The sequence below is a fragment of the Cuculus canorus genome, chromosome 1, assembly GCF_017976375.1.
Source record: "Cuculus canorus isolate bCucCan1 chromosome 1, bCucCan1.pri, whole genome shotgun sequence".
Classification (NCBI taxonomy): Eukaryota; Metazoa; Chordata; class Aves; order Cuculiformes; family Cuculidae; genus Cuculus; species Cuculus canorus.
In genome coordinates this window covers 108,922,114-108,948,183 of record NC_071401.1, presented here as the reverse complement: position 1 = coordinate 108,948,183, position 26,070 = coordinate 108,922,114, and the positions used below count along the sequence as shown (strand labels likewise).

Here is a 26,070-nt window from a genome sequence, read left to right as displayed (position 1 = left end):
AGTGGGACCTTTGGTCTTACACATTGTAGGAGATCTTCTGTTTGGAAGTACATTTCAAAAAGTTAATGAGGATATAACTTGGTCTTTTAGTTGTCTTTATTTGCAAAAAGAATAGCTTGTCCAAAAAAAAGAGGAAAGAAAAAAGAAAAATAATTGAAAGTCAGAAGCCAAGGGAATATGTTATGCCACTTTGATGAATTGCATTCCACTGTATGTATAATTGTGGCAGTAAGAAATGCCTTGACCATCCACAGCTGCTGATTCATGTTAATTTCCATATCACTTTGATAGATAATTGATACACAGCACATTGTAGCTCTGAATATTTCAGTTAATTGAATGGATGTCTTTAGGCTGGCAAATCACGATACTTCATCTAAGTGCTTTTTTTTCAAATAGGTCTGCAAATTATCACATGCTGCTGTTTCCATTAAGAAGATTATCCAATGACATGAACTTCAGTCACCCACTCAACAAGATGTTGAACTGAGTCTTCATCAGTGACATACAAAGGTTATGAACCACTGCTACATTCATAAAAGCTGTGTCTTCAGTTTGATGATGATGGACCACTTCCTTTCTCAATGCCAGCTAAATCAGTGCAGTTATTACCTAAGTGTTTCGAGTACAATCTATGCTTTTGAGTTGAGCACCATGAGCTTGGCAGTTAGCTCTGTTTATTGATGATTAATGACTAGTATTTGGACAGAAGTAAACAGAAATTCTTAATAAATTGGAAGAGAATGGAAATTGCTTGGGGTCTATTACCAAAGAAAAGGTGTAGTGTAATTAGTCAGAATGTGCACTTCTAAAGCACTAAGCTCACCAACAATATAGAAACGGCAACGGCTATGAGCATTAAAGCTTCTGGCTTTGTTACTGCATGAGACAAATGCTTGAGCAAACTATGTCTCTTGCCTTTGTACTGCTGCCTAGAAATTCTTTGTGTCTACCTTCCCGCTTCAGGAAGTGTTTTCTTGACATTTGTTATTAATAATAAAAGTTTAGAAAAATTAAATTTGCTGCCATATTGATTTGGGAAAGCAGCATGAGCATATTAAGTAGCCTATGCCTGATTCAACTACATTAAATGTCTCCGATGTCTGATTTCTTTAATTACACTACAAATATATATTTTCAGATACTCATCATATCAGATAGGTTGTCATTGATCTGCTTATAGCAGTATTTATTTCCAATGCCATGACTTAACATCAAAACAGTATTACCTCATCACCATTTACAGCAGAAAAAATACTACATTTTTTTTGTACAATTTGTATGTATGTTACAATTCCTCTGGGCTCAAGAGTTTCCTAAAATAACTATTAGTTGTTTAATAAATGTGGAGCTGGACTTCTGGAGTGTCCATTAACACAAATGGCTACTAGCACTCAGGATACTTATGCCTTACAATTTATAGATCTGGTAGGTAAATTTTCCTAGACTTTAGTTCTTCGATCTACAGAAGAATTTCTTCTTCTATGGAATAATTTCTTTTGAAGAGATTCTCTACTCATGCAAATTCTTCCTTCCTTCCCGCCCATGTCTCTGTGAACATACCTCCCCTTACGTTAAGTCTGGCATGTACTTGTATTAGAAACCTAACATACAAGGTGAGAAGTCATGTAATAAATCAGCTCTAACAAAGGAGTAGGACAAAAAAAATATATCAACACATTAGGGACAAGGGAAATGATGAGAAATTAAAGGAAGGTTACAGATATATTTAGGAAGATACAGAAAAATAAAAAGTATCCTCTATTAAATGGGAGAATGCAACTCAGAAAATGCAAAAAAAGTAGGTTTGCTAACCCCCAGAGAGGTGGAGAGAGAGAATATTGTATAATTTTGCTAGGATTATGTTTCACTAAAGGCATTTGTGAATGCAATGAGATAAAGAAGGGATAAGACACTTCCTAAATTGATCTATACAACTGATTGTACTACAATTTATTGATAAAATAATTGTGTCAGGGTCTTCTGTACTTAAAATAAACTTAACCACTCTGAAACGCAGTAAGTTGTTAAGCACTAAACATCATCACATACTCTGTCACATTACTCTCATTGTTTCAGAAACCTCAGAAGCACCTGACATTTACCTTCTCTAGTTCTGACACTGGAATTGCTGAAATGCAATTAGGAAAACTCAGGTACTCATAACAGAAAAGGTCAGCAATGTGCAAGCTAAACCTGATAACATGCCTAATGTACTGCCAAACATAACAGAATGCCTTCCTGATAATGAATTTTACAGACTGTCATGAATTAGTTGTAAGATAATCAGATCAACACAGGGCATGCCACTATGAAAGACACAAAGGAGATCATGAAATATTCCTTGATAGAGTTATATTGCAAAGTCACCTCTGAAGGTGAAATTATAAAAGACCATATTTTCAAAAATAATCACATAAACAAATTGGGCAGAAAATTCGAATGACTGAAGTTTCAACATTTGGTATGCGCAGAAGCCATTACCCCATAAAAGGCAGCAGCCTGCAGCCATCAACCAATACAACACAATCTCTGGGATGTAAGAGACATTTTTTCTTTTTCTTTTTCTTTTTCTTTTTCTTTTTCTTTTTCTTTTTCTTTTTCTTTTTCTTTTTCTTTTTCTTTTTCTTTTTCTTTTTCTTTTTCTGTTTCTTTTTTTTTCTTTTTTTTTTCTTTTTCTTTTTCCTTATCTTTTTGTAACCAACGTAAGTAGAGGTTAGATAGTTTATTTTTTCTGTTTGTCTTTAGTACAGAAATACTCACAGCAGTACAGCCTCTGTGTTCATCATGCAAAGACCTCCTCCTTACTTGTGCCACTAATCCTACATAAACTAATAATCAACTTAAAGAAAAATGAGAAGTAATCTACGGGGTTCTTTTGATAAATGGCATTTCATCAAAAGTACCAAAAAATACCTCATTATTGAAAGCTGAAAGTAGCACTTATTAAAAGTTTTCTGCCAAATACCAAAGGCAGGTTAAACCTTTAGTGAAAAACAGTTTTTGAGAGCTTGCAAACACCAAAGAAACACATATTTATTCTACCTGAATAGATCATAAGCAAACAAAATCTATACAGTTCCCATGTGTATTTACAGACTATAATTTGTATTAGATTGTTTTATTTTATTTTGTCTTTTCTATAGGTATTTACAGGTTTTAGAAAACTAAAGGGGAAAAAAAAGTACTGTCAGAATCTACAGTGAAGCTTTTGCACCTATATTCCCTTAGGTTAAAATTCAAATTACAGAATTCATAATATTCCAGGAACTATCATATACATATCTGTGATAAAGGAACACTATGTTTCAAGACTGCTAGATACATATTGCAAAAATATGTAAAGGCAAATGCTAACTTTTTATATTATAGTTTCTCTTATACCTGAGTTATATCAATCTATTTCATGTTGGATTTCAAAGCCTGATATTCTTTTCATGTGACACAAATTTTATTTTAATGTGAACCTTCTTATTTTTCAATTTTATTGGAAATATTACTAAATTAGTACATGACTTATTTTTGAGGATTGACTGTAACAATAGGCCAGATGGTGATCAGCTATCTTGTATGAGCTGAAATTTCTCAGTAACAAGCTATAACCTGCGTGAGGAAAAGTCTTTGATATCCTGTCTTTGGTGGCCTGTAAAAAACAAAACAGAAACCCTCGAAACCCTATCTGTCTGGTATTTCCATATTTCCCTTCATATATCCCTTTGTAATCAGCTTTATTAGAACAGTGAGAACCTGAGGCAAATATTTATAAAACAGTACCAACATACCGCAAAATATTTTTACGGGCGTTTACTTTGCAAAAAGTTCACAGCGTAAGTGAATATATTTTTTTTAAACTGTATGAAAACAGGTATGCCAATAAAAGGAAGTAAACATATTCCCCACAACTAGATTATAGGAGCAATAATAGTGGAGTTATACTTTCAGTTTTACTTTGGGTACCTGTCATAAACCTATGACTGTATTTTCTAGGAATGCTACATATGCATATCATGCACCAAAAACCTAAAGAGGATGCACTCACCATGTACTATCAGGACATATTCTGTGCTGTTTCGGCCAATAGGATTTTTTGCTTCACATCGGTATGTGCCATTGTCTGTTTTGTTTAGGAAACTGATGCTTAGGATCCTGCCGTTGACAACCATTCTTTCTGGATCTGGTAATTCTCCACCATCCTTTGTCCACAGCACTGGTTCTGGCCTGTGGGATCCAAAGAAATGCATTTGAACAGATACACAAAGCATATATATGCAACATATACATCAAAAGCAGGAGAATCAGAAATATGAATATTAACTTGCCACCATAGAAAATTCAATGATAATTTGAGTTACTAGCTATAATGAACAGTCACTATTATAAACTTACCTTCCTGATGGGAACTACTAAAGAAAGTGAAAGAACAAGCAGGGGGAAAAAAAAGAAAAACTAAAAAGGAAACAGAATGGAACTGGAGCAGAAACAGGACAAGTTCTTCCCTAAATTAAAAAGTACTTCTCATGAGGTTTCAGAGTCCGCTTGGCAAGATAAGTGAAAACAGCTCTCTGTTTGTGTGATGAGCAATATGGTCCTGTGTGGCTGACAGGCATTAGAAGTCATGCAAGCAGGCTGAGGTAAATGTAAGCGGTTTGTAAATGGATTCTAAAATTATTTAGGCTACTCACATTCACAAGTGCACTTGTATGCCCTGAGTATTTTTTCCTGAACCAGGCATATCAGTCTCAAAGCAGTACATCTTACACACAATCTAAATTTGTTTCTGTTGCTGCATTGTGTCACAGCCCATCCCTTTTTCCACCCTTTCTGCATCCTTCCCTCAAATAATTGCTTGTTATGTATGTTACCACAACAATATAAGATTTTACTTAAAATCTGGATTTCCTTCTTTTGTGAAACCTTTCCTTTTGTGCTACATGAACTCGTATAAAACAAGCAGAAGGCACAGTGATAATTCCCTAGGCAAGTTAAGGGCACCACAGAGAAAGAAACTGACCGTCTTGGAGATTCCTATATGCCTTCCCGCTGGCAAGTGATACCTAGCTCTTACCTAAAGACTCTCAAGAAGCTCCACAGTTCATTAAATTTGCCTAACAGGCAGCAGGTTGTATTTATTACCCGTATATAATCTTAATTTACATGTAAGAACATCCAGTTTCAAATTTACATGAGGGGAATCACCAGAAAAAAAGGTCTGTGACTGAGAATGAGTAGTCGGCTTACTGAATCCTGACTATTTCACAAACAGATGGAGCATCTCAGGTCCTTAAATATTAGTCACTAAAGCAAGAAATCGATAAATTGGGGATTCACTGCTACATTACTTGTATCTGGTAGCTTTGTACACTATAACCCAAACAGCAATTCCTTTCCTTTGGGTGTACTTTTCGGTATATATAAGCAATTTCAGTCAGAAACCATTCTATATTTGCATATTTATTTTGCAGGAGAATGTTACATTACATTTTCCTATTGAAGTATGCAATTGTATGACTAAGTAATACAAGAAAATGTAAAACACTGTTATAAAATCAGCAGATGCCAAATTAGTTGCTAGTCTTACTCACGAAATACTTAATTTCTTTAATTTTATCAGGTGTTTAAGGACTAATAAAGATAATAAATGTTAAGAATAAGATTTAAACCTAGGTACCTAAGGAGAGACATTTTAACAAAATGTGGCCTCACCCACCACAAAATAGTCCTAATGACTGCAATGACATGAATATCTTATAAGTGAGTCAAGATATGTAAACAAAGTGATTTTTTCTCAAATGCACTTACTGCTATGTAATACATATTTCTTTAAAAAGTAAAAATACTATAACATTTTTCTTTTGAAAGAAAACAGAAATTCATACACATTTCAGTAATATTTGGATGACATCTTGTTAAATCATTGTTGAACTGGTTACCTAGAACAGCTATTCTCTGAAGTTATGATTCTTTTAGAAAATCTTATACTCAGGAAACATAACGAGACCCACATAAACAAAGGATTAAGAACTGCCAGTGTAATGGGCCTTATTTATACCTTACTGTAAATATTTCTTAATACTTTTCCTAAGTGTACTTTCAGGAACTGCTATCTAAAAACACGTGACACACAATATATGCACTTTCTTTCTGCATAATGCAAGCAGGGAATCTAGAAGGCCAGGCTGTTACAGAAACATTGTCCTACAGAGTTCATAACTTCGAGGTCCGATTTGCTTTGATGGGTTAAGTTGGATTTGTTCCATTTCCTAGCAAACTCCTCATTGTTCCCTATTTACCAGTTTGCTTTGAATCTGTAATCCCAGGAGTGGAAATTGAAACACTTCTGCTACAATGTGCACCATTACCTTCATAAATAGCATGTTAAAGCAACTTCTGTGCAGTGGTAATTTATCGAACTTACGTTTTAAATTGAAATTAGATGGCATATCCTAGGGGAAAACACACAGTATAACAAACAACTATGAAATGGAGCCTTAGATATAAATTATTCAGAGATCTTTGTCACATTGTACGACAGCAACTCGAGTCTTATACACAGTGGTTAGCTGTGGCTGCAAAATGATGGTGGCAGGAAAATGCCATCTGAGAGAGAGGCAGGTCTACATAATCCGGGCATTGCGGAAGCTGCTAATTAACAGCTCATATTCAGCCACCCTGTGCTGGCTTAGAGGCAGCAGCAGAGCAATTCCTGGGCAGCTGTCCCACAGTCAACACATCCTGGTGGCCGGGCACAGCCCTCACTCCTTCTCACCTCTCTCAGGGAGGATGGTGCCTAAAGCAGCAATTCTGTCACAGCCACAGAACTAAATTTTGCTTGCACTGCTGGGAAGCTTTAAGACACTGTGGTCTAAACAATTCATTAATTAGGCAGAAATATGTTAGAACATGAGACATGCTCATGCACCCTAGCCAGAACATTGCTGTGGTCAGTGACAAAGGCAGCAGCTACTTAAGGAAAGCATGTAAGTGGGGCCATTTCTGTGGTCTTTCCCTCTGTACTCTGCCAATAACCACAATCATTCAGTCATGGATATTGATGGTCACATCTCTTGCTCTCTTTTGTATCTACAGGTATGAAGACCTGTTGCCTATGAATGTCTCTAATAAATTTTTGAATCTGCTTATACCATCTGTCCACCCAGCCTCCTGTGGCAATGAATTCCGCAAGTACCCTACCCACTGTGTATAAATACTTTCATTTACTTTCACTGATCTCTTAGCAGTGGCAATAAATATTGCAAGATACGGTGAGTAATGCTGCTGCATATTATAATCTTGTCAGAACTTGGAATAGCCTTGTACTTAGTAGGCCTCTTTCTCTCTTTATTTGAATTTGATACCTTCTGAGATTATGGGGGGGTGGGAGGGGAATCACAGGAAAGAAGTGTAAAGGAACACAAATTTAGAACATATTGGTTATTCCATTATAATTGCTTTAATAGCTTCATTGTCCAAAGAACAAATGCATCTGAAACACTGGTAGGGAAGCTTTCCATCTGTGACATAGGGAAGAGAGAACTGTGCATTCCCAGTAGTTATAGCATATTGAATATGTTCCTGAGTGCAGATTGAGACCGAGGTTCTTTCTCTTTATCCAGCATTTTGAAAGGATTCTGGATCAACTGGGAGATATTGAGGTTTGACATTCTAAAATATCCATCAAATTTGTACACTCATAACAATGCACATTTTTCTCTATTGTATGTATCTCCTATATTGCAGAACTCCAGCTTTTTCTCTTATATCAAAGAGCTGCCACAATGCTATCTGTTTCTGTGTGAACTGGAACAAACAGGGTATCCCTCTGCCTTGCATTTGTGCTTGCTTCAAGTTGAATCACGTTTTCCGGTTTAATCCCCATTTTTCTCAGACAATCCTGAAAACAACTTACTTGAAGCACAATAACTGTAAAGCCAGAATGAGCACTGTGGCCACTAATGCAATTGCACATTACCACTTTAACACATGTCACGGCACAAACAAGCTCACTGACCTGCGCTGTCCTAACAGAGGCATGCAGTCTGCTGGTACCAATCCTGTCACCCAAAGAACAAGTTTGCCCTCCCTTTTTTCCTATCTTGGATGAGAAGTGCTTTTCTATATCTCTGGTTTAATCCCTCCCATATGGATGAAGTTAAAAGGTGATAAGCTGTGCTACAACTAAGACCCTTCATTGGGTGGAGGGAGGTAACAAAGCTGAAGCACCAAGGTGTTGTTTTCTTCCTCGAAACACAGACCTGTTTCTGGCTTACCTATTCTGACACCTTCTAAAGCTAATCCAAACAAAGTAAGCATGCTGTGCTGAAGAAACACTTTTAAACACACAGCTCAACTGTGACAGCCCATGCTGTTTCTTTGGCTAGTATGCATCGCTTTTACTGCTTTGGCTTTGCATGCAGTGTAATATCAGGATTGTATTAAACTGAAAGAAGCCAGAGATACTAATCACAAGGATACTAAAAATCTTCAATTATGACCAATGACTTCACTCCTACACCCCTAAAAGAGCTCTACTCTCTTTGAAGAACTGCTAAGCGGGTTTAGATTTTGGTATAATTTATGTTTAATCCTAGTAGAAAAGCCCAGAATATTTCAGTAACTGACTTGAAAGAAGGATCTGAGTTTTTGGTATAAATAAATAATTTAGTTAACTATCTTTATGTTAACCTGAAAACTCGACATAAAAAGCAAAAGGCTCTAGTATTCTTTCCCAGACAAACTTAAATGGGACTGCAACGGTGATATCAAGAAATTAGTTCCAGGATTATTCATAACAAGACAAGTAAATTCATTATTTTGAGTATGGAACTCTTAAACATTGTGTTTAACTTCTCCAAAAAGGTGTACACTTGTATCCTCTGAAGTCTATAAAAATTATCACTTCATTACTTTTAAAGTTATAGAGTTTCTCTGTATTGAGAATCTGGATTTTTAGCTTTGTCAGTTAGTCATCCAGTTGAAAGTTAAAATCCTGAGGGAACTTCTTGTTTATTTAAAGTCTCAGTCTGATGAGTCATATTGACATGAACTAGTTTGGGAGAATTGTTTCTATCAAAAACATCTACATACACAGTCACTAGCCTTTCTTAAAAGGCTTGGATAGTTGTTTTTTATTTTATGAGATAAGTACAGTCTGTGATTTTGTAGCTCTGCAAAGCTTGAAAAAACTTCATGAAGTGTTCATGAATTAGTCAAGAATATCCTAAGTACCTTTTATGAATTTCTCTTTTTTTTTTTTTTATAAGGGAGCTTTGAAGAGCTGAATTGACTATTATATTTACATATATTTCTCTCTTCTAAGCATCTCAGCAGACATAGTGAAGCCTAGGAACATTCATGATGCTTTATACATATGTTTATAAAATGGAAAATAATTAAATATCAACATATGTTAGAAATGAGGAGGCAAAAAAATATAGACTATTACTTTTTGTATCAAAAAGATTTGTCAAGAATTCACAGCTATAAATAAAGACAACAGGAACAACAAATGTTGAAAACAGTTGCAGTGGATTATGCCTTTGAAAAAGTTGCTTAAATGATAAACATAAAGAGGCATCAGGGATCTCAAATGGTGCTAGTATTCATCATTTACAGAAAAAAAGATCAAAACCCAGAAAAAAATTAGAAAAGGGAAGAAAACAAACAAAAGAAAGAAAAATAACAACCTTCAGCCTTCTTTCCTTATCTTCGTCCTGGATACAGAAAACTTTTCTTTTGTCTGTCACAAATGCATTTGAGTGACAGGCCTACCTGCCTGTATCTTGCTTTGGATAAATCAGGCAGTCCTCTCACCTTAAGATTAGCTCCCTGGATTACAGTTGATAACCATGTTAATATGACAGACTAAATTTCCAGTCAAAAGACCTTATCCTCAACAGCCTGTGACAGCTACTGATTAAAGTGACTCAGGAAGAGTCTTTTCAAAGCAAAGGTATTTATACTTTTACAAAAGGATTCAAAATGTAGATTGTTAAGTTGTAAAACGGCACTATTTTACATTCATATTTCCCCCATCTATACTGAAATTGTTCCTTGTGCAACTATGTTTAAGTTTCCTTAGTGAATTGCACCACAAACATCCTTTGTATTCCTCTATTATAAGCAGCAGGAAAGCTAGAGATAGACAAAAGAATTGTCTCAAAAAAGCCTCCACGACTTTGTGAGGAGATGCCATAGGGATGTCGTCTGGAATTTGATTTAAATAAACTCAAAATCCATTGTCACATGAAGGCAGATGTGGCGAATCCCCTAAGTTTGCATGAAGTACTATCCTCCCTAGGTTAAATTTGATGTGGAAGGTTAAGGAAGGCACCAAACTGGTGTGCTGACTGCTGTTGATGATCCACTATCTTTCCATGATCTGCGATAATGAAGTGAAAAAAATAGTTCAGAGAATTATAATTCTTTATAAATAGTCACTGCGCGTGTTGGAGAAGCAGTGTTTTGTCAGGGATAGTTTGTGCCAGCACTGCCAGCCCTTTATCTTTGAAAGAAATGCAAAATCAGATAGCTCACAAATGTGCAATATTGCTGACGGGTCAATAGGAGGAAAAGCTCTGTTTTGATTTCGTGCAGTACATCAAAACTTAGGTCAAGTCAGCAGACTTTCTCAATAGCAGAATACACAAGAACCCATCACTCTAGTAGGTGATAACACAGTTACTTATTTACCTTAAGGTGATTTCTTATGCCCCCAATACCAGAGCATGCAAACGGCCAACTCAGAATAAATGCAATGAGACATGAAATCAAACTGTGCACAGTTGGTTGCTAACACCATTTATCACCCCAAGTACCTCTAACTACTTAGAGTCAGGAAAACACTTACCTAAAGATGCATCTTCTAAAAAACTGTGCTTGTCATAAAGATTTCTGAGAAAATACTGTAATCATTCAGGTTACATATTTTATTTTGCCAGTTTCAGCAGTGCTGCTCCTAATGCTATTCATTTATTTTAAGTCTTTGATCTGAACATCTTATCTGCTCTTCTGTATCAGAAGGAATCTCCTTTTTGTCTTTAGAGGTATTAAACTCACCTTGCAGTGAAATTACCATTGCATGCCATAAAAATAACATGCGAACTTCTTACAAATGTCACTTACCTTTAGAGAATGCAAACAAACTCTTTTGTCTTACATTTTTTATTAAGTCCTGAAGGAGATCTCTGTTAAAAGTTCCTCTATGTGTTTATAATAAACTAGAAAAAAATAGAAGTCATTCTAAGCAAGACCTTTCACTTGATCTGGAAGAGAACTACAGTCTATTTCATATTTCCTAGCTTTATTGATCATTTCCTATCTCTCTGGCTTCCCTTCCTCTTCTCTTAGAAGAAACTCAGTATGAAGTTACAATTGACTGCCAAATGAGCAAGAGAGAAGACAGTTCTGGCTGAAGAGCTTCTGCTTCCTTTACAGCCCCCTGTTAAGCAAACACTATTAGCAGAGGTACCAGCAAATCCTAATCTACCTTTCCAGTGTGACAGACAGCTAAATCTTGTTATAATAATGGAAGGTTTGCAGAGATGCTCAGAATGTCAGCTTTTCTAACTGACATGAATAACTTCAAATCCATGTATCTATTTATTTGCTGAATTGTAGTTTATACATTGAAAAGCTTATTTTTTTCCTGATTATTATGAGAAACCTTATTATCTTTAATTTACAAAAGAACTAGAAACCTTTTTGCAAAGTTCAAAGCCTTTACAAATCACATGGATCTCCTGCAGAGTGAATAACTTTGGATTTTCTGTCTTATGGAGCTTGATTACTCTTAAATGGAAATTAACTATATATTCCTGAACCATTGACTAAAGGTCTTAACTGTGTGCCAGAGTGTAAAGATAGATCAGGATTGACAGGCATCTGCTATTACTTAAGGTTTACAGTTCATGCTGACTATTTAAGTTACCCATCTCGTATTTTTAAGTAATGAATTGATTTTTGTATTTTCTACTTTTTTCTGTCTTTTGGCAGTTATGTATTCTGCAAAACACTTTCATTTGAATATGCCATATTGAGAAAGTATGCTTTATGTCCTGAGTCTAGAGCTTCCATGCCACAACAGCTCAGATTATCATAAAAATCCATTAAAATCCTAGCCATCCAAATCTAGTATACATTCTGGAGTGGAACACTTTCTGACTCATATGAACAGCAACAATTTGTCCATTGATCACTGAATTACTCTGTCCATATCTGAATCAAGAATTAATCTGGCACTACTGTAATGACTTACAAGTACTGAGTAAACACTATGACTTTATGAAAATACTTTAAAAAGGTATGTTAGGTTTTCACTCGACATACTTCTTGTTAGTATTTAACAACAAACCACAAGCAGAATGCTTTCTGTTCTTAAAGTATGAAACTTGGAAATATATTTAAATCTGCTTTCGGGATAAATATCACTAAGAACAGAAGTCTTTCAGTTTATATGATAGTTGCCTGCTTCATCTATCATTTTTGTAGTAATGCAAAAACGTAATACTTTATGTCATCCTAATATGTGAACCAATAAAAAGTTCTGGAGTAGGCAAATTTATGAAGTATTCTAAATATCCAATCTTTTCAACCTAGTGAAGATTCAGACATCTGTAGCAAAATGGATGTCTTTAACTTTCATGGAAGTGCAAAATGTATTTCAGTTTTTACAGCTGTTTTAAGACTGCTTAATTGCCAGATTTATTTTGGTGTGATTAAATCTTTGAATGCTTTCAGACATCATTTCCAAGTTTGTGCTTTAAAACAAAAAAATAAATCCAAATAACATTCTTCTAAAACAGTTTAGTTTTATTATTTTTATATAAAAAAGAATTAAAAAATACTTCAGTTTTTATTCTTTCAATGAAAAATACTCTTATGTTTGAGTTTCATCATAAGACTTCATCATAAGAAATCTTTCATTTCTTCATTTTGTTCTACCTTTAAACCAAATTATTGGGGTACTGAATACTTTCCCAAATATACACATCCAGTAGTCTTCCAAGCCTGATACTTCCTCTATAGGCATACTTTTGGATTTTACCCAAAATTATTTTCAAGTTTTTATTTTTTTTTATGGATCTGAACTCTTCATCTCTTCAGAAGATTTGTAAAATTTACTATAGTCTTTAAGTGGTTTTTTTGGTATTATAATTGGTATCCAACCAATTTGCTAATTTCTCTAATGGAACTTCTTCATTAGATTAAGTGGTAGGTTAGTCTTGTATCTAATTTTCTTCAAGAAATCCAAATTCATTGTCTTCACTAACGGATTTATTTTTTTCTTTCCTTTTTCCCCTTGATATTTAAAACTGACCACAATTTTCCTTATACTTCCTAGGCCTTGCCAATATTTTAATATCAGTGTACTTGAGAGTGGATCTCTTAAATTCAAAATTGCATTCTTTATCAACAGCCAGACTAACACCATAGTGATGGTTCCACTTTATATTGGATGTGTGTATAACGTATATAACTGATACGTACACAGTTTTCAGGAGGAGGCTGCCAGTTTCTTTTCTACAGAAACTTTTATTCACACACTGATGGGACACTGTCAGTAGGCTTTTTAAGGTAGTCTTAAAAAGAAAAAAAAAAAAAGAAAAAGAAAAAGAGAGGGGAGGGGGCAAGGTATCATGGATCTGTATCTCTCTTGCACTGGAGCTGTGCACTCTATCTTGTTTATATGCAAACGAGCTTTCATAGCAAAGAACAGTAAATGCCTTCAGCTGACTGGTCTCTACAGTGCCCATTCTATAAAACATAACCTTACTGACTGGTTTTCCAGTTTGCCTGAATCTCTCTCATATTTCTTATATACTCAATCTACTTACAAACTTTTGGTGTCTCATTTCATACCCCCTTCAACTTTCTGCTTCCTCTGAATATGACTAACTTTCCAAACAACAGATCGGACATTTCTATTCCTTTATACTTTCTCAAGTCTTCAGATATTTCTGCAACAAGCAAGCAAGGCTAAACCTGCTGGTATTCTTTATCTCTGCCTTCTATCAGTTATGGATGTAGAAACACAAAAAGAAGGAGAGAGAAAGAGGCTGCCATATTTCCAAACTTTCAAGGCCCAACCATCAATTAGGAGGAAACAAGGAACTGAAGGCACACTAATACATAACGTAAACAAAAGAGGTGCACCTCTTTTAGATACATCATTAGAAAGTCAGGGAATAGGCACTGACTTAATTTTTTTCAGATTTACTCTGAAAGAAATCTGCATATTTTAATGTATTTTTAGTACTTTAAGTAAAAATACCAAGTATTTTAGAACATTTCTAGTAGTCAGCTATTAATCACACTTTTTAAATATGTATTTTATAGCCTGAGGCTCAAGTTCAGAGAAAACACCATTACCTCTACATCTTACACACAGCTTTCCTAAGAAGCACACTTTAAAATCTTCTGTCTGTAGAAAACAGTACGGCTATACTGTTCATTTTCTGTTGCCAGTTGATAAATAACTTATTTTCTTTTAAATTTTAACCGGGGGAGGGGGGGGGGGAAAGAGGCTTAACATCTCTTTCAAAAAAATTCCCAAGGCTAAAAAGGCAGAAGAAGAGGTGTAAGCCAATGAAGCAGCAGGAAAGAAAAAAATAGACTAAAAAAATCTAAGGTCATAAATTCTGCCATACTTTCTGGGGAATGGAGGCCTTGCAGATAGCTCAAGGACAATGTACTAGGTAACACTTGGTAGGGAATATCCACAGGTCAGACTGGACTTGACCATGGATTAGATAAGGTGTTTTCCAATTTCTATAAAGTAGCAAAGATGCTGCTTTTATATCAGAATTCTTGTACTGAAGGCCTGATATGACCAGATTACACAGCAATGAGCTGTTCAGGTGGAGGCACAGTGGGCAACATGAGGTTGTGCAAGAAAGAGAAGGAAGAGAGATCGTTTCCATAAGGTACATCTCCCTTACTGCTGCAGACAGAGGGGGAGTACACTCGTGAAACTGCCCCTTCATCCAGAGAATGGGAAGTCAGCAAAGCCAAACTTCAGACTGATGGCCAGGTCACCTCACACAGGAAAAGAAGTGAGGTACACTTAACGGCTACAGCAACGTTACTCCCATCATAGGAACAGGGAAAAGATGAAGCAGGGAAACAGTGATGTCCTGAAAACTCCTTTAAAATTCCAGAGCTGGAAGTACTCTGGATCAGTGCTGGAGCATGTCAGTAATATACGCCCTTCCCCTGTACTGCCTGGGATTGGTGCCATGTATTGATGTGCAAACCAGAAAGACAAATCCCTTTCTTTTCAGCCTTATAAGCTAAGACCTTTGCTCTCAGATAAGTGCAGGGGCAGGGGGTAGGAGAAGGGAAACTACATACAGGTAAGTGAATATAAAGAATAATTGTCACAGCTTGCTTAAATATTTTATTGCTGTTTGTAAGGGCTTTTTCTTTTCTATCAGAGTACAGCTGAGATGATAAATGGTATGTAAGAATTTCACTCATATAAAAATATCATTGATTAAACATAGACATCTTAATGCCCTGGTTTCACTATAATTCTAGTTCTATAGGTTTCCAATTATGCAGTCTGTGTTCAAAGAGCTAAATCTTTGGGCTTCTTATACTGCTGTTTACACCTTGTTGATTCTAGCTTAACTTTTAAGAGCTATTGATAATTAGTAAATTATTCTTTTTCATCAGCTGTAAGTAAAGTATGACAATAAGAACAAAGGATAATAGAAACTGCAGTGAATTAAATGGACAATATCTGAAAAAAAAAGTATTTCAAAGACATGTAAATGTCAGCATTATTAAGATAATATGGTGCTCAAGTGGATGCATCATAATGGCTACTGAAAATTGCTGGGATTAACCAGGAACTATGTTCTTAATGCTAATGAAGTACTACTGAGGATAAGAAAGCATCAGCAAAGCATAATAATAGAATATGCACACCTTAGTTACTACGCGTTTCATAGAAGAGAGGAAAATAACATCTTCTTAACTGGCATATCTTCAGAACAGTTTATATAGTTGTTTTTCTTCATACAAGTCTACAAGCATACAGCATTCCCAGCCAGAGCAACAAAAGCTGGGGAAAATATTGATTTATCAGAAATAACAGAAAAATAGCAGAAAGCTTCACCACCACATATCTTAAATATTTTATATTTTCATATTATAAGATCAGAAATGTACATTTTCTGAAACAAGCTTGGCTTACATAGGCTATGCTGGAGTGCCACTTTGAGATAAAGATGGAGAGTGCAAGAAAGAGGAAACAGAAGTAGCGACAGTCACATCACACTTTTAGTTCTCTTTTCTCTCCCTCCTTTGTCAACATTATGTCTGTTGATAATATTCCCACTGCCAGCTGAGGTCCGAATGGAATACAAAGGTACTAATGAGGAATTATATTGTTATTACATTCCAATAATAGAATCAGGTATTGTATTTTAATTATATTAAATAATCATTAGTACATTATATTAATGATTGATAATAATCTCAATGAGATTATTGTTATGAGATTATTATGAGCTTTTTTTTTTCCTTTGATGAGTCAGGAGTTAAGGCTGTTTAGATATTTCAGGATAAGACATGGATATTCAGATGTCTAACTTGCACTGTTTCCAGTAAGAGATGTATTCCAACACTCCTAAGGAACCCTGTCTCTGTTATTACCATAAGCTGAGAAATCCCATATAAGAAACACCAGCTGCATTTTTTGAGCTAAGGTTAAATGCTTGCTGGCACAAGAATCAAAGAGGAAAATGAAGAGCGGCTGATTTGCTTCCGCTTTTTCCATTAGGAAAACAGTTAAAAATCTCATTCACAGTTACTTGCTTGTCCAAATACTACTTGATGAAAATAATTTGCTGTTGATGTAAGGCGCAGTCAAGGAGAAGCCTCATTAAACTAAAATTCTTTCATGCACTTGAGGTGCAGTGACAACATCCAGAGAGGTGATAAAAGTACCAGTGCTACAACTTGAATGACAAGCAAGGACTATACAAAGTCTTCAGTACCAACGCTCATTAACCAAGGTATGCACTTCTTGACTTTCAATGCATATAAGAACATCATGAAGTTTGGGAGATGTAGCTTCTTTTTGCCAGACAAGCTACTTTTAACAACCAGCCATAACAACAACATTTCTAAGATGTTAAGCTGAATCAAGGGTTCTTCTCAAGAAGTAATCAAATGTTTGTTGATATTTATAACAGTTATAGGAGCACCAAAGGAATGGAAAGAGACCATAAAATTTTTGTACCTCAGCTATATTTTTTTAACAGTGTCAAGAAAATCTGATGTTGAAGCATGCTCTATTAGATCATAATAAATAATAAAATGTTTCATGCTTTCAAGATAATATAATGAAATCTTAATAACACTACATTGGGAACTTATGATTATTTCTATTTCAGAGCTAAATCCTATACTGTAGTCTGTGTCAATTTCTTTTACATCTACAAATAACTCATGCAACAGTAACACAATAAAAAGGGAAAAAAGCGACAAACATTATTTACTTATAGGAGTTTGCTTTTCTTCTCCCAAATGTATCATTACTTCCAGAAAGAGGAGAGTGCTTCAGTTCACAAAAACTTCTCGCACACAGAAAATTATTCATTATTACCTTCATGGTAATAATTTTAGCACTGTAATGGAAATATCCTCAAGCTTTCAATGGGATGCAGCTCCATTAGCATCTAGCCCTAGCAAGCCACAACAAGCTATGTTCAGCGCTTAACAGCAGAGAAACAGCTGTACCATATGAGAGTAAAAGTTCAGCTAGCCCAGTGCCTTATCTTCAACACCAGGGATAAGCAGATGTCTAGGGAACAGGCCAAGCACAGATGTTGCCTCCCCAAGCACTCCTCTGACCTACAACTATTTCAGGCACTTCTGACACTAAGTACAGTTAAAAAATACTCTGTAAACCTTAAGGATTTTCCTTTCCAAGAGCTCATGCAGTTTTCCCTTGAATTACTATGAATTTTTACCATCTGCCATATCCCCTGACAACAAATTCCCAAAGTTTACTAGTCATTGTATGAAAAATGACCTCCTTGCTTTGCAAAAAACGAGATATTACTAGCTTAGTTTACCCTTAAACTATTATATTTGAAAAGAAAATGAAACCTACAATCCCTAACAACTATCTCTTTGCATTTGCAGTTTTGGAAACTTCTGTAATATTTTCCCATCTATTTCAAATAGGCCACCAGAAGGCATATTTTCTATGCCCTTCAAGGAACTCAAATGTGCTTATTAGATAGAAGTTTACCTCTGCAAAAGTTATTCCCCCCAAAAAATTTGATTTTATTCCAAAGTCTGCTAATTCTAGTCATTTTTATCATTTTGTTTGTTTGTTTGTTTGTTTGTTTTTCATTTGTGAACCCAGATGTCCATTCCATAGACTTGCACATTCTGGGCTTTATCCTGAAACACTACTGTCCTGAGTGGAATGAAGCTTCCTGTCACTGATCATAGTTCACCAATCTCATTCTTGAATTCCCTTCAAATGCCGAGGTGAAATCATATGATACTACTGGCTTGTTACTGCTCATTTTGCCCTTTTGTTCCACAACCTCCTCTGTGGTCAATTTAAGAAAATCTTGCTTGTGAGCACCTCAGAAAAAAAAGGGAATCATTCTGTAGTATACCCAGTCTCTTCCACAGTGAACATGGATGTAGAAAATTCATCTGGCTTTCCCCTTATACCCTCAGTCAATCCTAGAAATGTACTATCATAAGTGCTGGCATATATTCAGAAAGTTTAACTCTTATTTTCAATTCCATTTGTTGGTTGCTCCTCAAACATTTCTTCTTTCTATTCCTTTTTTTTTTACAATTTTTTTTTGTTGTTGTTGTTGCTTGGCTCACTGCATTTTCAGATTCAATCTGCAAATATCTAAGGATCTTCTCTTTCCTTTGGAAAACAACTTCAGCTTTTCAAATTATGGCTTTGCCATTTTTATTACTTTGCTTTCTCTTCTGTTTAGCCTCACCAGTTTCTCCTTCTCAAATGTTTCTTCTAGGTGATATGTATTGAATCTGTAGTTCTAAGCCCTATTTTTATTTTTCTAACATGTCTGTCTCGAAAGATTAAATTTTCTTAGCTGACCCTTACAGCTTCTTTTTAACAAGATTCTTCATTTTTATGTAGTTCCCCTTTTTGATGTTGATTACCATATAATCGTCTAGACTTTATTTTCTGTCTCTGAGTGCAAACTACAAGTAAATATATTTTAAAGAACAAGCTGAATATAGGTGGTACTGAGAGCTCCCTTGGACTGTCACAAACCAACTCCATTTGGAGCATTCCAGAAATATATGTATGAGGTAAGAAGATAGTCTAAGGGTATTTGAGAGCAGTAGAAAGTAAAAAAAAAAAAAAGAACCTAAACTCCAAAATCACAATTAAACAGCAACAATATATAGAAACTCCGTCCTGCCTCACACTTACCTTCCTTCTACCATCCCCCAAAGAGCCACACTGCCCCACTCTCTGTCATCTGTCCCAGCTCTGGAGCGAGCACTACTGCACACTAAGCAGGTATGGCTGGATGTCCTGCTCCTACCATGGGGATATCACAGTTTATCCCAACAGCACTTCTTAATCTTTGCTAAAATCTTTATAATTTCATCTTAAAATCGACTTTGTTTTTAAGCAGTAATAACCCCAAACAATGAGAACAACCATGGTCCCGTCACAGGGTATGGCTGAGCCCCACAACTGCAATGGAACTGCTGTGGGAAGAGTCTGTGTAAGGAAGGGCAAAATGCTGCCTGGCAGTGAGGTGAACAGTGCGAGAAACAGCTCTGTGAGCACTGAGGGGAGTGCAGGAGGAGGGAGGAGATATCCAGACACTGGAGCAGGGATTTCCCTGCAGTCCATGGAGAAGAACACTCCAGAGCAGCGTGAGGAGGAAGCAGCCACAGAGAGGGGAGGTTATAGGCTGAACACAGCTCCCATTCCTCATCCCCTGGAAGTGGGAAATAAAGAAGCTAGGCATAAGGAGTGAAAGTGAGCCCAGGAGAAATGTGTGGGGTGAGGGGAAGGTGTTCTCGGTTTTTGCCTTTGTTTCTCACCATCAAACTCTATTTTAACTGTCAATAAATTAAATTATTTTTCCCCAAGCTGAGCCTGTTTTGCCCATGACAATAACTGATATATGTGATCTCCCTGTCCTTATCACCATCTATGTCCTGTTGAGTAGGCTGATTGCAAGAGTGACCAGAAGGGTGTCTGGCAGCCAGCTATGGTCAACTCACCACTTATGGACACATGGTACATCCTGATAAACATGGAAGGATGTGCACAAGAGAAAGTTACAGGGTCCTATACTAAGTTTCAGTCATTTTTTCGGTTTTCTAATGTATGAGCAATAAATACTCTCATCTTATTTGTATTATTTTGATAATGAATAACCTCTGCTGTTCTTCCTTGTACAAGACTGTTCCCTCAAACGTCTGCTGCATAATGTATCAAAAAAGGTATGTATGCAGCTCAGCATGCACATCTGTGGTGGAATTTTCTGTTCAGGGCCCCACCAGCCAAAACCCAATAGACTCACCACTGTCTTCCAGTTAGATAATTCTCTGACTGGGTTATTCATCATTAAGAGCTCTAGCATTGCTGCTCAGCTCCTCAGCTACTTATAGGAGCTTCTTAGATGAGAGACGGATCAGGCAGCCAGCCACAGAGATTACTTGACAATTCTCTTCTTGCAGTTCTGCATCCTTTCAGCCCATTGCTTTTGCTTTTCCATGGAAGACTACAAAGCACAGACAGTTTCTCCTCAGGTCTTACGAGTTTTGGAAACAGTTTACAGTGGTACTTTAAATACTAAGACTTGAAACTGGAAGTTTAATTTTTAACTAGCCAAACTTAAGTCTGTGAAATCTCTGAGATTTTCCTTGCAATAGAAAGACAAAGACTATCTAAAATGAACAATGAATTACTTGCAATTTACACAGATAATAAATGTTAATTTATTCATTTTCTTACCTGTTTCTTGCCATGGTTTTCAGAACAAGAATCCCACTTACCTTGTCATCTCTGTTTGTTCTGAAACTATGCTCACACACCATAGAGTAGTGTTAAGCATACATTTTCACACCTAAAATGGTTGTTTGGATATTTTTACAACATTTGCTTTCCAGCCTTTAAGAGGTGGCTTAATTGGCTGGGCTAATGCCACAAAGTTCTTTGTGTGGAAAGCTACACAATTCCTTCCATTCATGACAAATAACATATCTTTTGTAAATATGCTACCCATTTGGCATATTTGTCAAAATATACGTCAGAATAGTACTCTCTCACAGCAAGTGATTTTTCCATGCACTATCAAGTGATTTTCCTCTGCAATAATTCTTGGGAAAGCAGATCAAAGAGCTTCTTCCAAAAAACAATTAAAAAAAGAAACCAATAATATATGCATGCAACACTTGGAAATTCAATGAGCTTGTGAATAGGTCTCACTGTCTATTCAGTAATAGAGCAGAATTTCTTTGCTGTGTAGTGAAACAATTTCACCACCTTTCAAAACAGTTCTCTTGGGTTGTCCTGTAGCAAAAAGAATTGCTGCCAATAGGGACTATGAGTCTCAGTTTCGTGAGGAAAGGAAAACTGCCAATATAGTTCCAGAAAATTGTGAAGCGAGCACTGGATTTACTGAATAGCTTTCTCTGGTGCAAGTGCACTATGAGTATTAGTGTAGTACTACGCAGGAACGGTACAGGGACAGGACTCAATTGAAAAAAAAAAAAACAAAAAAAAAAACAAACCACAATTCACTCACGGCTTTGCCTTTCATGTATAAAGCAGCCATTCCAAAAGTGTGCCAATGGACTCAACTGTATTGTATTCTTCCATACTCATCCCATTTATACCCTCTTTTAAAATTTGTACACTGACTGAGAGTATATAATTCTAGAGAAGAATGATCAGGCACAAGGCTACATTTGAGTTTGTCGATTAAACCCTTTCTTCCAGTGCTCATTTTCTGCACTTCATTTGCACATTAATCATACATGAGCCTCAGCTTCACAATGACTGGTGAGCAGGCCAATATCTACATCTCTATAGCAATTCAGTGATTCAAGAAAGGTTACCCTCTGAGCTTGAGTTCTGCATACCAAGAGCTTGAGATCACAGTAAATATATGGAATAGATGTATAATAAACCGAGTTACAGAAACATGCTGCTCTCTTCTCTGAGTGCTTTAAAAATAGGAAAAAAACCCTCCCACATAACTGTAATTTAAGAAAAAAAATATATCTAACATTGTCATAGAATGCTAGGGAATGAGAAATAATAGAAATAATTTTAGAAATAATGAACTGAAATATGTAAAGTAACAGCAGAGAAAGGAACAATAGCAACTATTTTCAATAGGGAAAAAGAAGATCAATTCTAAAATCAGAGTCTCATAAAGATTATGTTTTCCTAACAAGAAATGAGTTTTAGAATGGGAGGACCCTAGAGCTGGTGTTGTCTGTGAAACAATGTGTTCCAGATCACACCTGCTGTAATGGCAACAAATTTTTTTTCTGGAATTATGTAACAGGGCAAATACCATGAGCATGATTTGCACTGAAGGAGTTACACTAAACGTGTATTCTTTTGTTCTACTGTCAATAGTTGATTCAAGACTGCTGTAATTTTACCCGTAAGTGTAGCTAATACTTTATTTATAGAAACTGAAGTATCTAATAGACTGAGCATCATATCCTCTCCCAAAGGTTTTTTTTTTCTCATATTTTAACTTCCAGTCCAGTACTCAATTAGAATTATCCATGCTGTATCTCAATTTTATCTATTATTCTATTCCATGGATCTTTTTTATTTTAGAATGTGTTCCCTCCTAAAAGCAAGGAAAATAATTGTTTCAAGAAGAATACACATGCAAAATGGATTTAATGAGCACCAAAAAAGCTGCATCTAGTTGTTTTTGACACTGTACTTTCTGCACCATTTTATGTGTAAACACTGCAGAACAGGGAAACTTTCAAGAAGAGGAAAAGCAATTATTGAATTGAGCCTATTAGGCAATGTGATCATTTTACAGAACACTAAAGCGGAAGTTCTTAAGCACAGCAGGAGGCTTTATTGTAAAGTGTAATTTTCAGACAGGCACTAATGCTCCCACCTGTTTCTTTGTGTCATACTTTTTATAAGATCAATTTCCCAACTCCCTGCGAAACACTTAAAAAAAAAAAAAAAAAAAGAAAAAAAAGAAAAAAAAGAAGCATAGAAGGTCCCAGCTGTGAAAAGAAGATACAGCCTCCCAGACGGCCAGGATGTTTTACACAAATTGAAATTTAATCTATTAAACATACATGCTGTATCTCAGCAAAAATGTTACCTGCTTCTTAATATGTTATCTACTACATCACAGCATAATTCCACAGTGGAGGTGTAATGTCGATGAAATATTAGTGTAGAAGGTTGCAAGTTAAATATTTACATAATCTTTTAAAATAATTGGCTTTTTTTTTTTTTTTTTTTTGCAAAGAGAAACTACCTATCTGGGTAGATTTTTTTTCGACAATTTATATTATATTCTTCATATGATTTTAGAATATTTTACTGAAAACAAAAACTCATTCAACATAGCACATAACAGATGCCTACTAAATCAAGGCTGGAGATAACATTAGGATCAACTCCTTCAAAATTACAATAATTTAAAAATTGGTCAACTATCCAAAGAACGTAATTACAGCAATGATGGCAAAGTACTGGTAAACATTGCCAAGTTTGGCTTCAGTAGATTTGGGCTGGCATCAGTGACAATATTAACTAGAATTATTTAAAAATAAAATTGCACATAGAATTTGGATATTGTAAAGGTTCACCATTATCAAGTGTTATGCATATTCTCATCTACAAAACTTCTGTCACATGCTATGTGACCAGTCTATTTGACACATGATATATTTTCTCTTCACCTTCCCAAATGAAAGAGCTTGAAATGCAGTATTTAATACTGATAAAGCTTTCTTTATATGTAAGCAGTGCTGCCTGCATGGGTGGAGAATCCAGATGCTTGACTTACAAGTCTGCTTGATGATAATTTCTATGCATTTGACAATAACCATGGGATACAGAGGGATTAACATTAGCCAGCATGGGTTATATCCTATCAGATCTAGTTAACAGTAGGTTGCTTTATGAGTTAACAATCATCTGCTCAAATACAATCAGTTCCTCTTGGAGAAATCTAAGTTCACACTTCTCCAAACTGGAAAGAATAGAGAGAGCCTAAAAAGGATAAAGATACAAAGATGAAAAAACATTATTTAAAAAAATAATACAAAGAAACTTCAAGAAACTATGACAAGGTAGAAGACATAGACAGGACACAGACACCACCTGTATTTGTAGGAGAGGCTCTAACTGCTGAACAAATCAAATTCAAAGACAGACAACTAGGAGTGGACAGAATGTAAGGCAAAAGGAAGGAATAGAAGAGCCTGAACTATCCTGAGAGCGATTCCCCAAAGACAAGGAACATAGGGCTGAGAACTGCAAGGAGGCGTTCTTATGTTTGTCCAAGTCTACATCCACAGATAACATATTTTGTCCTACATACGTAAGCATTTATTCAAGAACCTATTTACAGAATTCTGTCCAAAGCTGTACATGAGATGTGTCCCTGGAAATTTAAGTGTAAATTCAGAGTGCTCAGAAAGCATAAAACAGGTAAAAGAAAGATACTTCAGTTACTGAGAGGTACTGGAAGTCAACACTATTTCTGGGATCAAAGCGAAGGATGCCAGGGAGATTCCTAGTCTCTTAAATGCATAGCAGTTATGACAAAAATAAAAAAATAAACAAATTGTATTTTTCTGCTGAGACAAAGATTGTCCAGACCTAAACATAAAACAGTAGAACTCCAGTATCTAAATTTCCTTCTTCCTTTTCACCTACTTGACTTGAGTTGTAGGTGGTCCTTTCCAGAGAAATCTGGAAATAGACTGTTAGGATTCAGGAGTTCTCATGAACAAATATGTATGAAGCTTAAGGAAGAAATACTTTGACATCATGTTCTTATTTTGCTAGAATAATATTTCGTCCTGGATATGGACAAATAAATCCAATTTTCCAAGTAATTAATATTTATTGATACTGCCTGAGCATACAGTTTGGGCTGTGGATTCATTCTGCAAGGTGATTTATAAACACAGAGACATACATGCTTTTCCAGATTCATTATGATAATTCATACAAGTGGAATTAATACTAACGTTCCTTTCTAGGCTGCTAGGAATTCATGTCACAGTCCAGACAGTATTCCGCAGTGAATAAAATTTATGCAGAAAATGAGATAATTTCTTACAGAACCTCCATCTCGCCTGCTAGAGAAGCTGGGAAGTATATCATGTCAAAGTAGGAAAGAAAGAATTGTACACGGACAAAAAGCTAGCCGTTAGGCTAATGATTCAGAATCTAAACCTGCCATTATGATGTAGTTTCTAAGCAATATTGGCAAACTACTTACATCTAACTGTTAACAGCTGAATGTCAAGTGGGTTTCTGCAATTTTCTCCACTAGTTTTTGATTTCAGACTCTCAAGCACAGATTTGTAGAAGAGCTAAGAACTCTCTGTAACAATTAAAATGAACGATATGCTATCTTCTGTGTGTGGTGCTGTATCACGTCACATTCTCTTGGGAAAATCGGGACTGTGATCAATGTCAGATGTAAAATATACATTATCTATTTGTCAAATTTGATCTTAGGATTTTTTTTCTGCTTCAGTTCACAGCTGTACATTTCAGGCAACTGAATACTCTAATTGTCTGCAGGTATGATATATATAAACATTTATATTTTTGCCAAGTTCTTAGATACTAAGTGATTATTTTATTTTTGTATTCTGAGGGCAGGCATTAAATAAGGCCTGAGTCATCACTGATCACTCATAGCTACCATTCACAATTACTATCCCACTGAAGAAGTCAGGAATCCTCTTCAAAGGCTACATTCTGCCCATATTACTACAGTTTTCAGGAAGCAAAGCATTATGATGTTTCTCATAGCATAATGAAAGTCAGGAAATCCAAATGTGTCCCTTCTAGAA

General features: G+C 35.7%; 1 protein-coding gene across 3 annotated transcripts in view; it reads right to left on the bottom strand.

Annotated features, from left to right (window-relative positions):
* Positions 1–26,070, bottom strand: part of CADM2 (cell adhesion molecule 2) — a 660,645-nt gene that overhangs the window by 65,055 nt on the left and 569,520 nt on the right. For all 3 annotated transcript variants that reach the window (XM_054052742.1, XM_054052751.1, XM_054052759.1), the window contains one exon: positions 4,040–4,218. In XM_054052742.1, the coding sequence (XP_053908717.1) occupies positions 4,040–4,218 (179 nt within the window). The remainder of the gene's footprint in view (positions 1–4,039; positions 4,219–26,070) is intronic.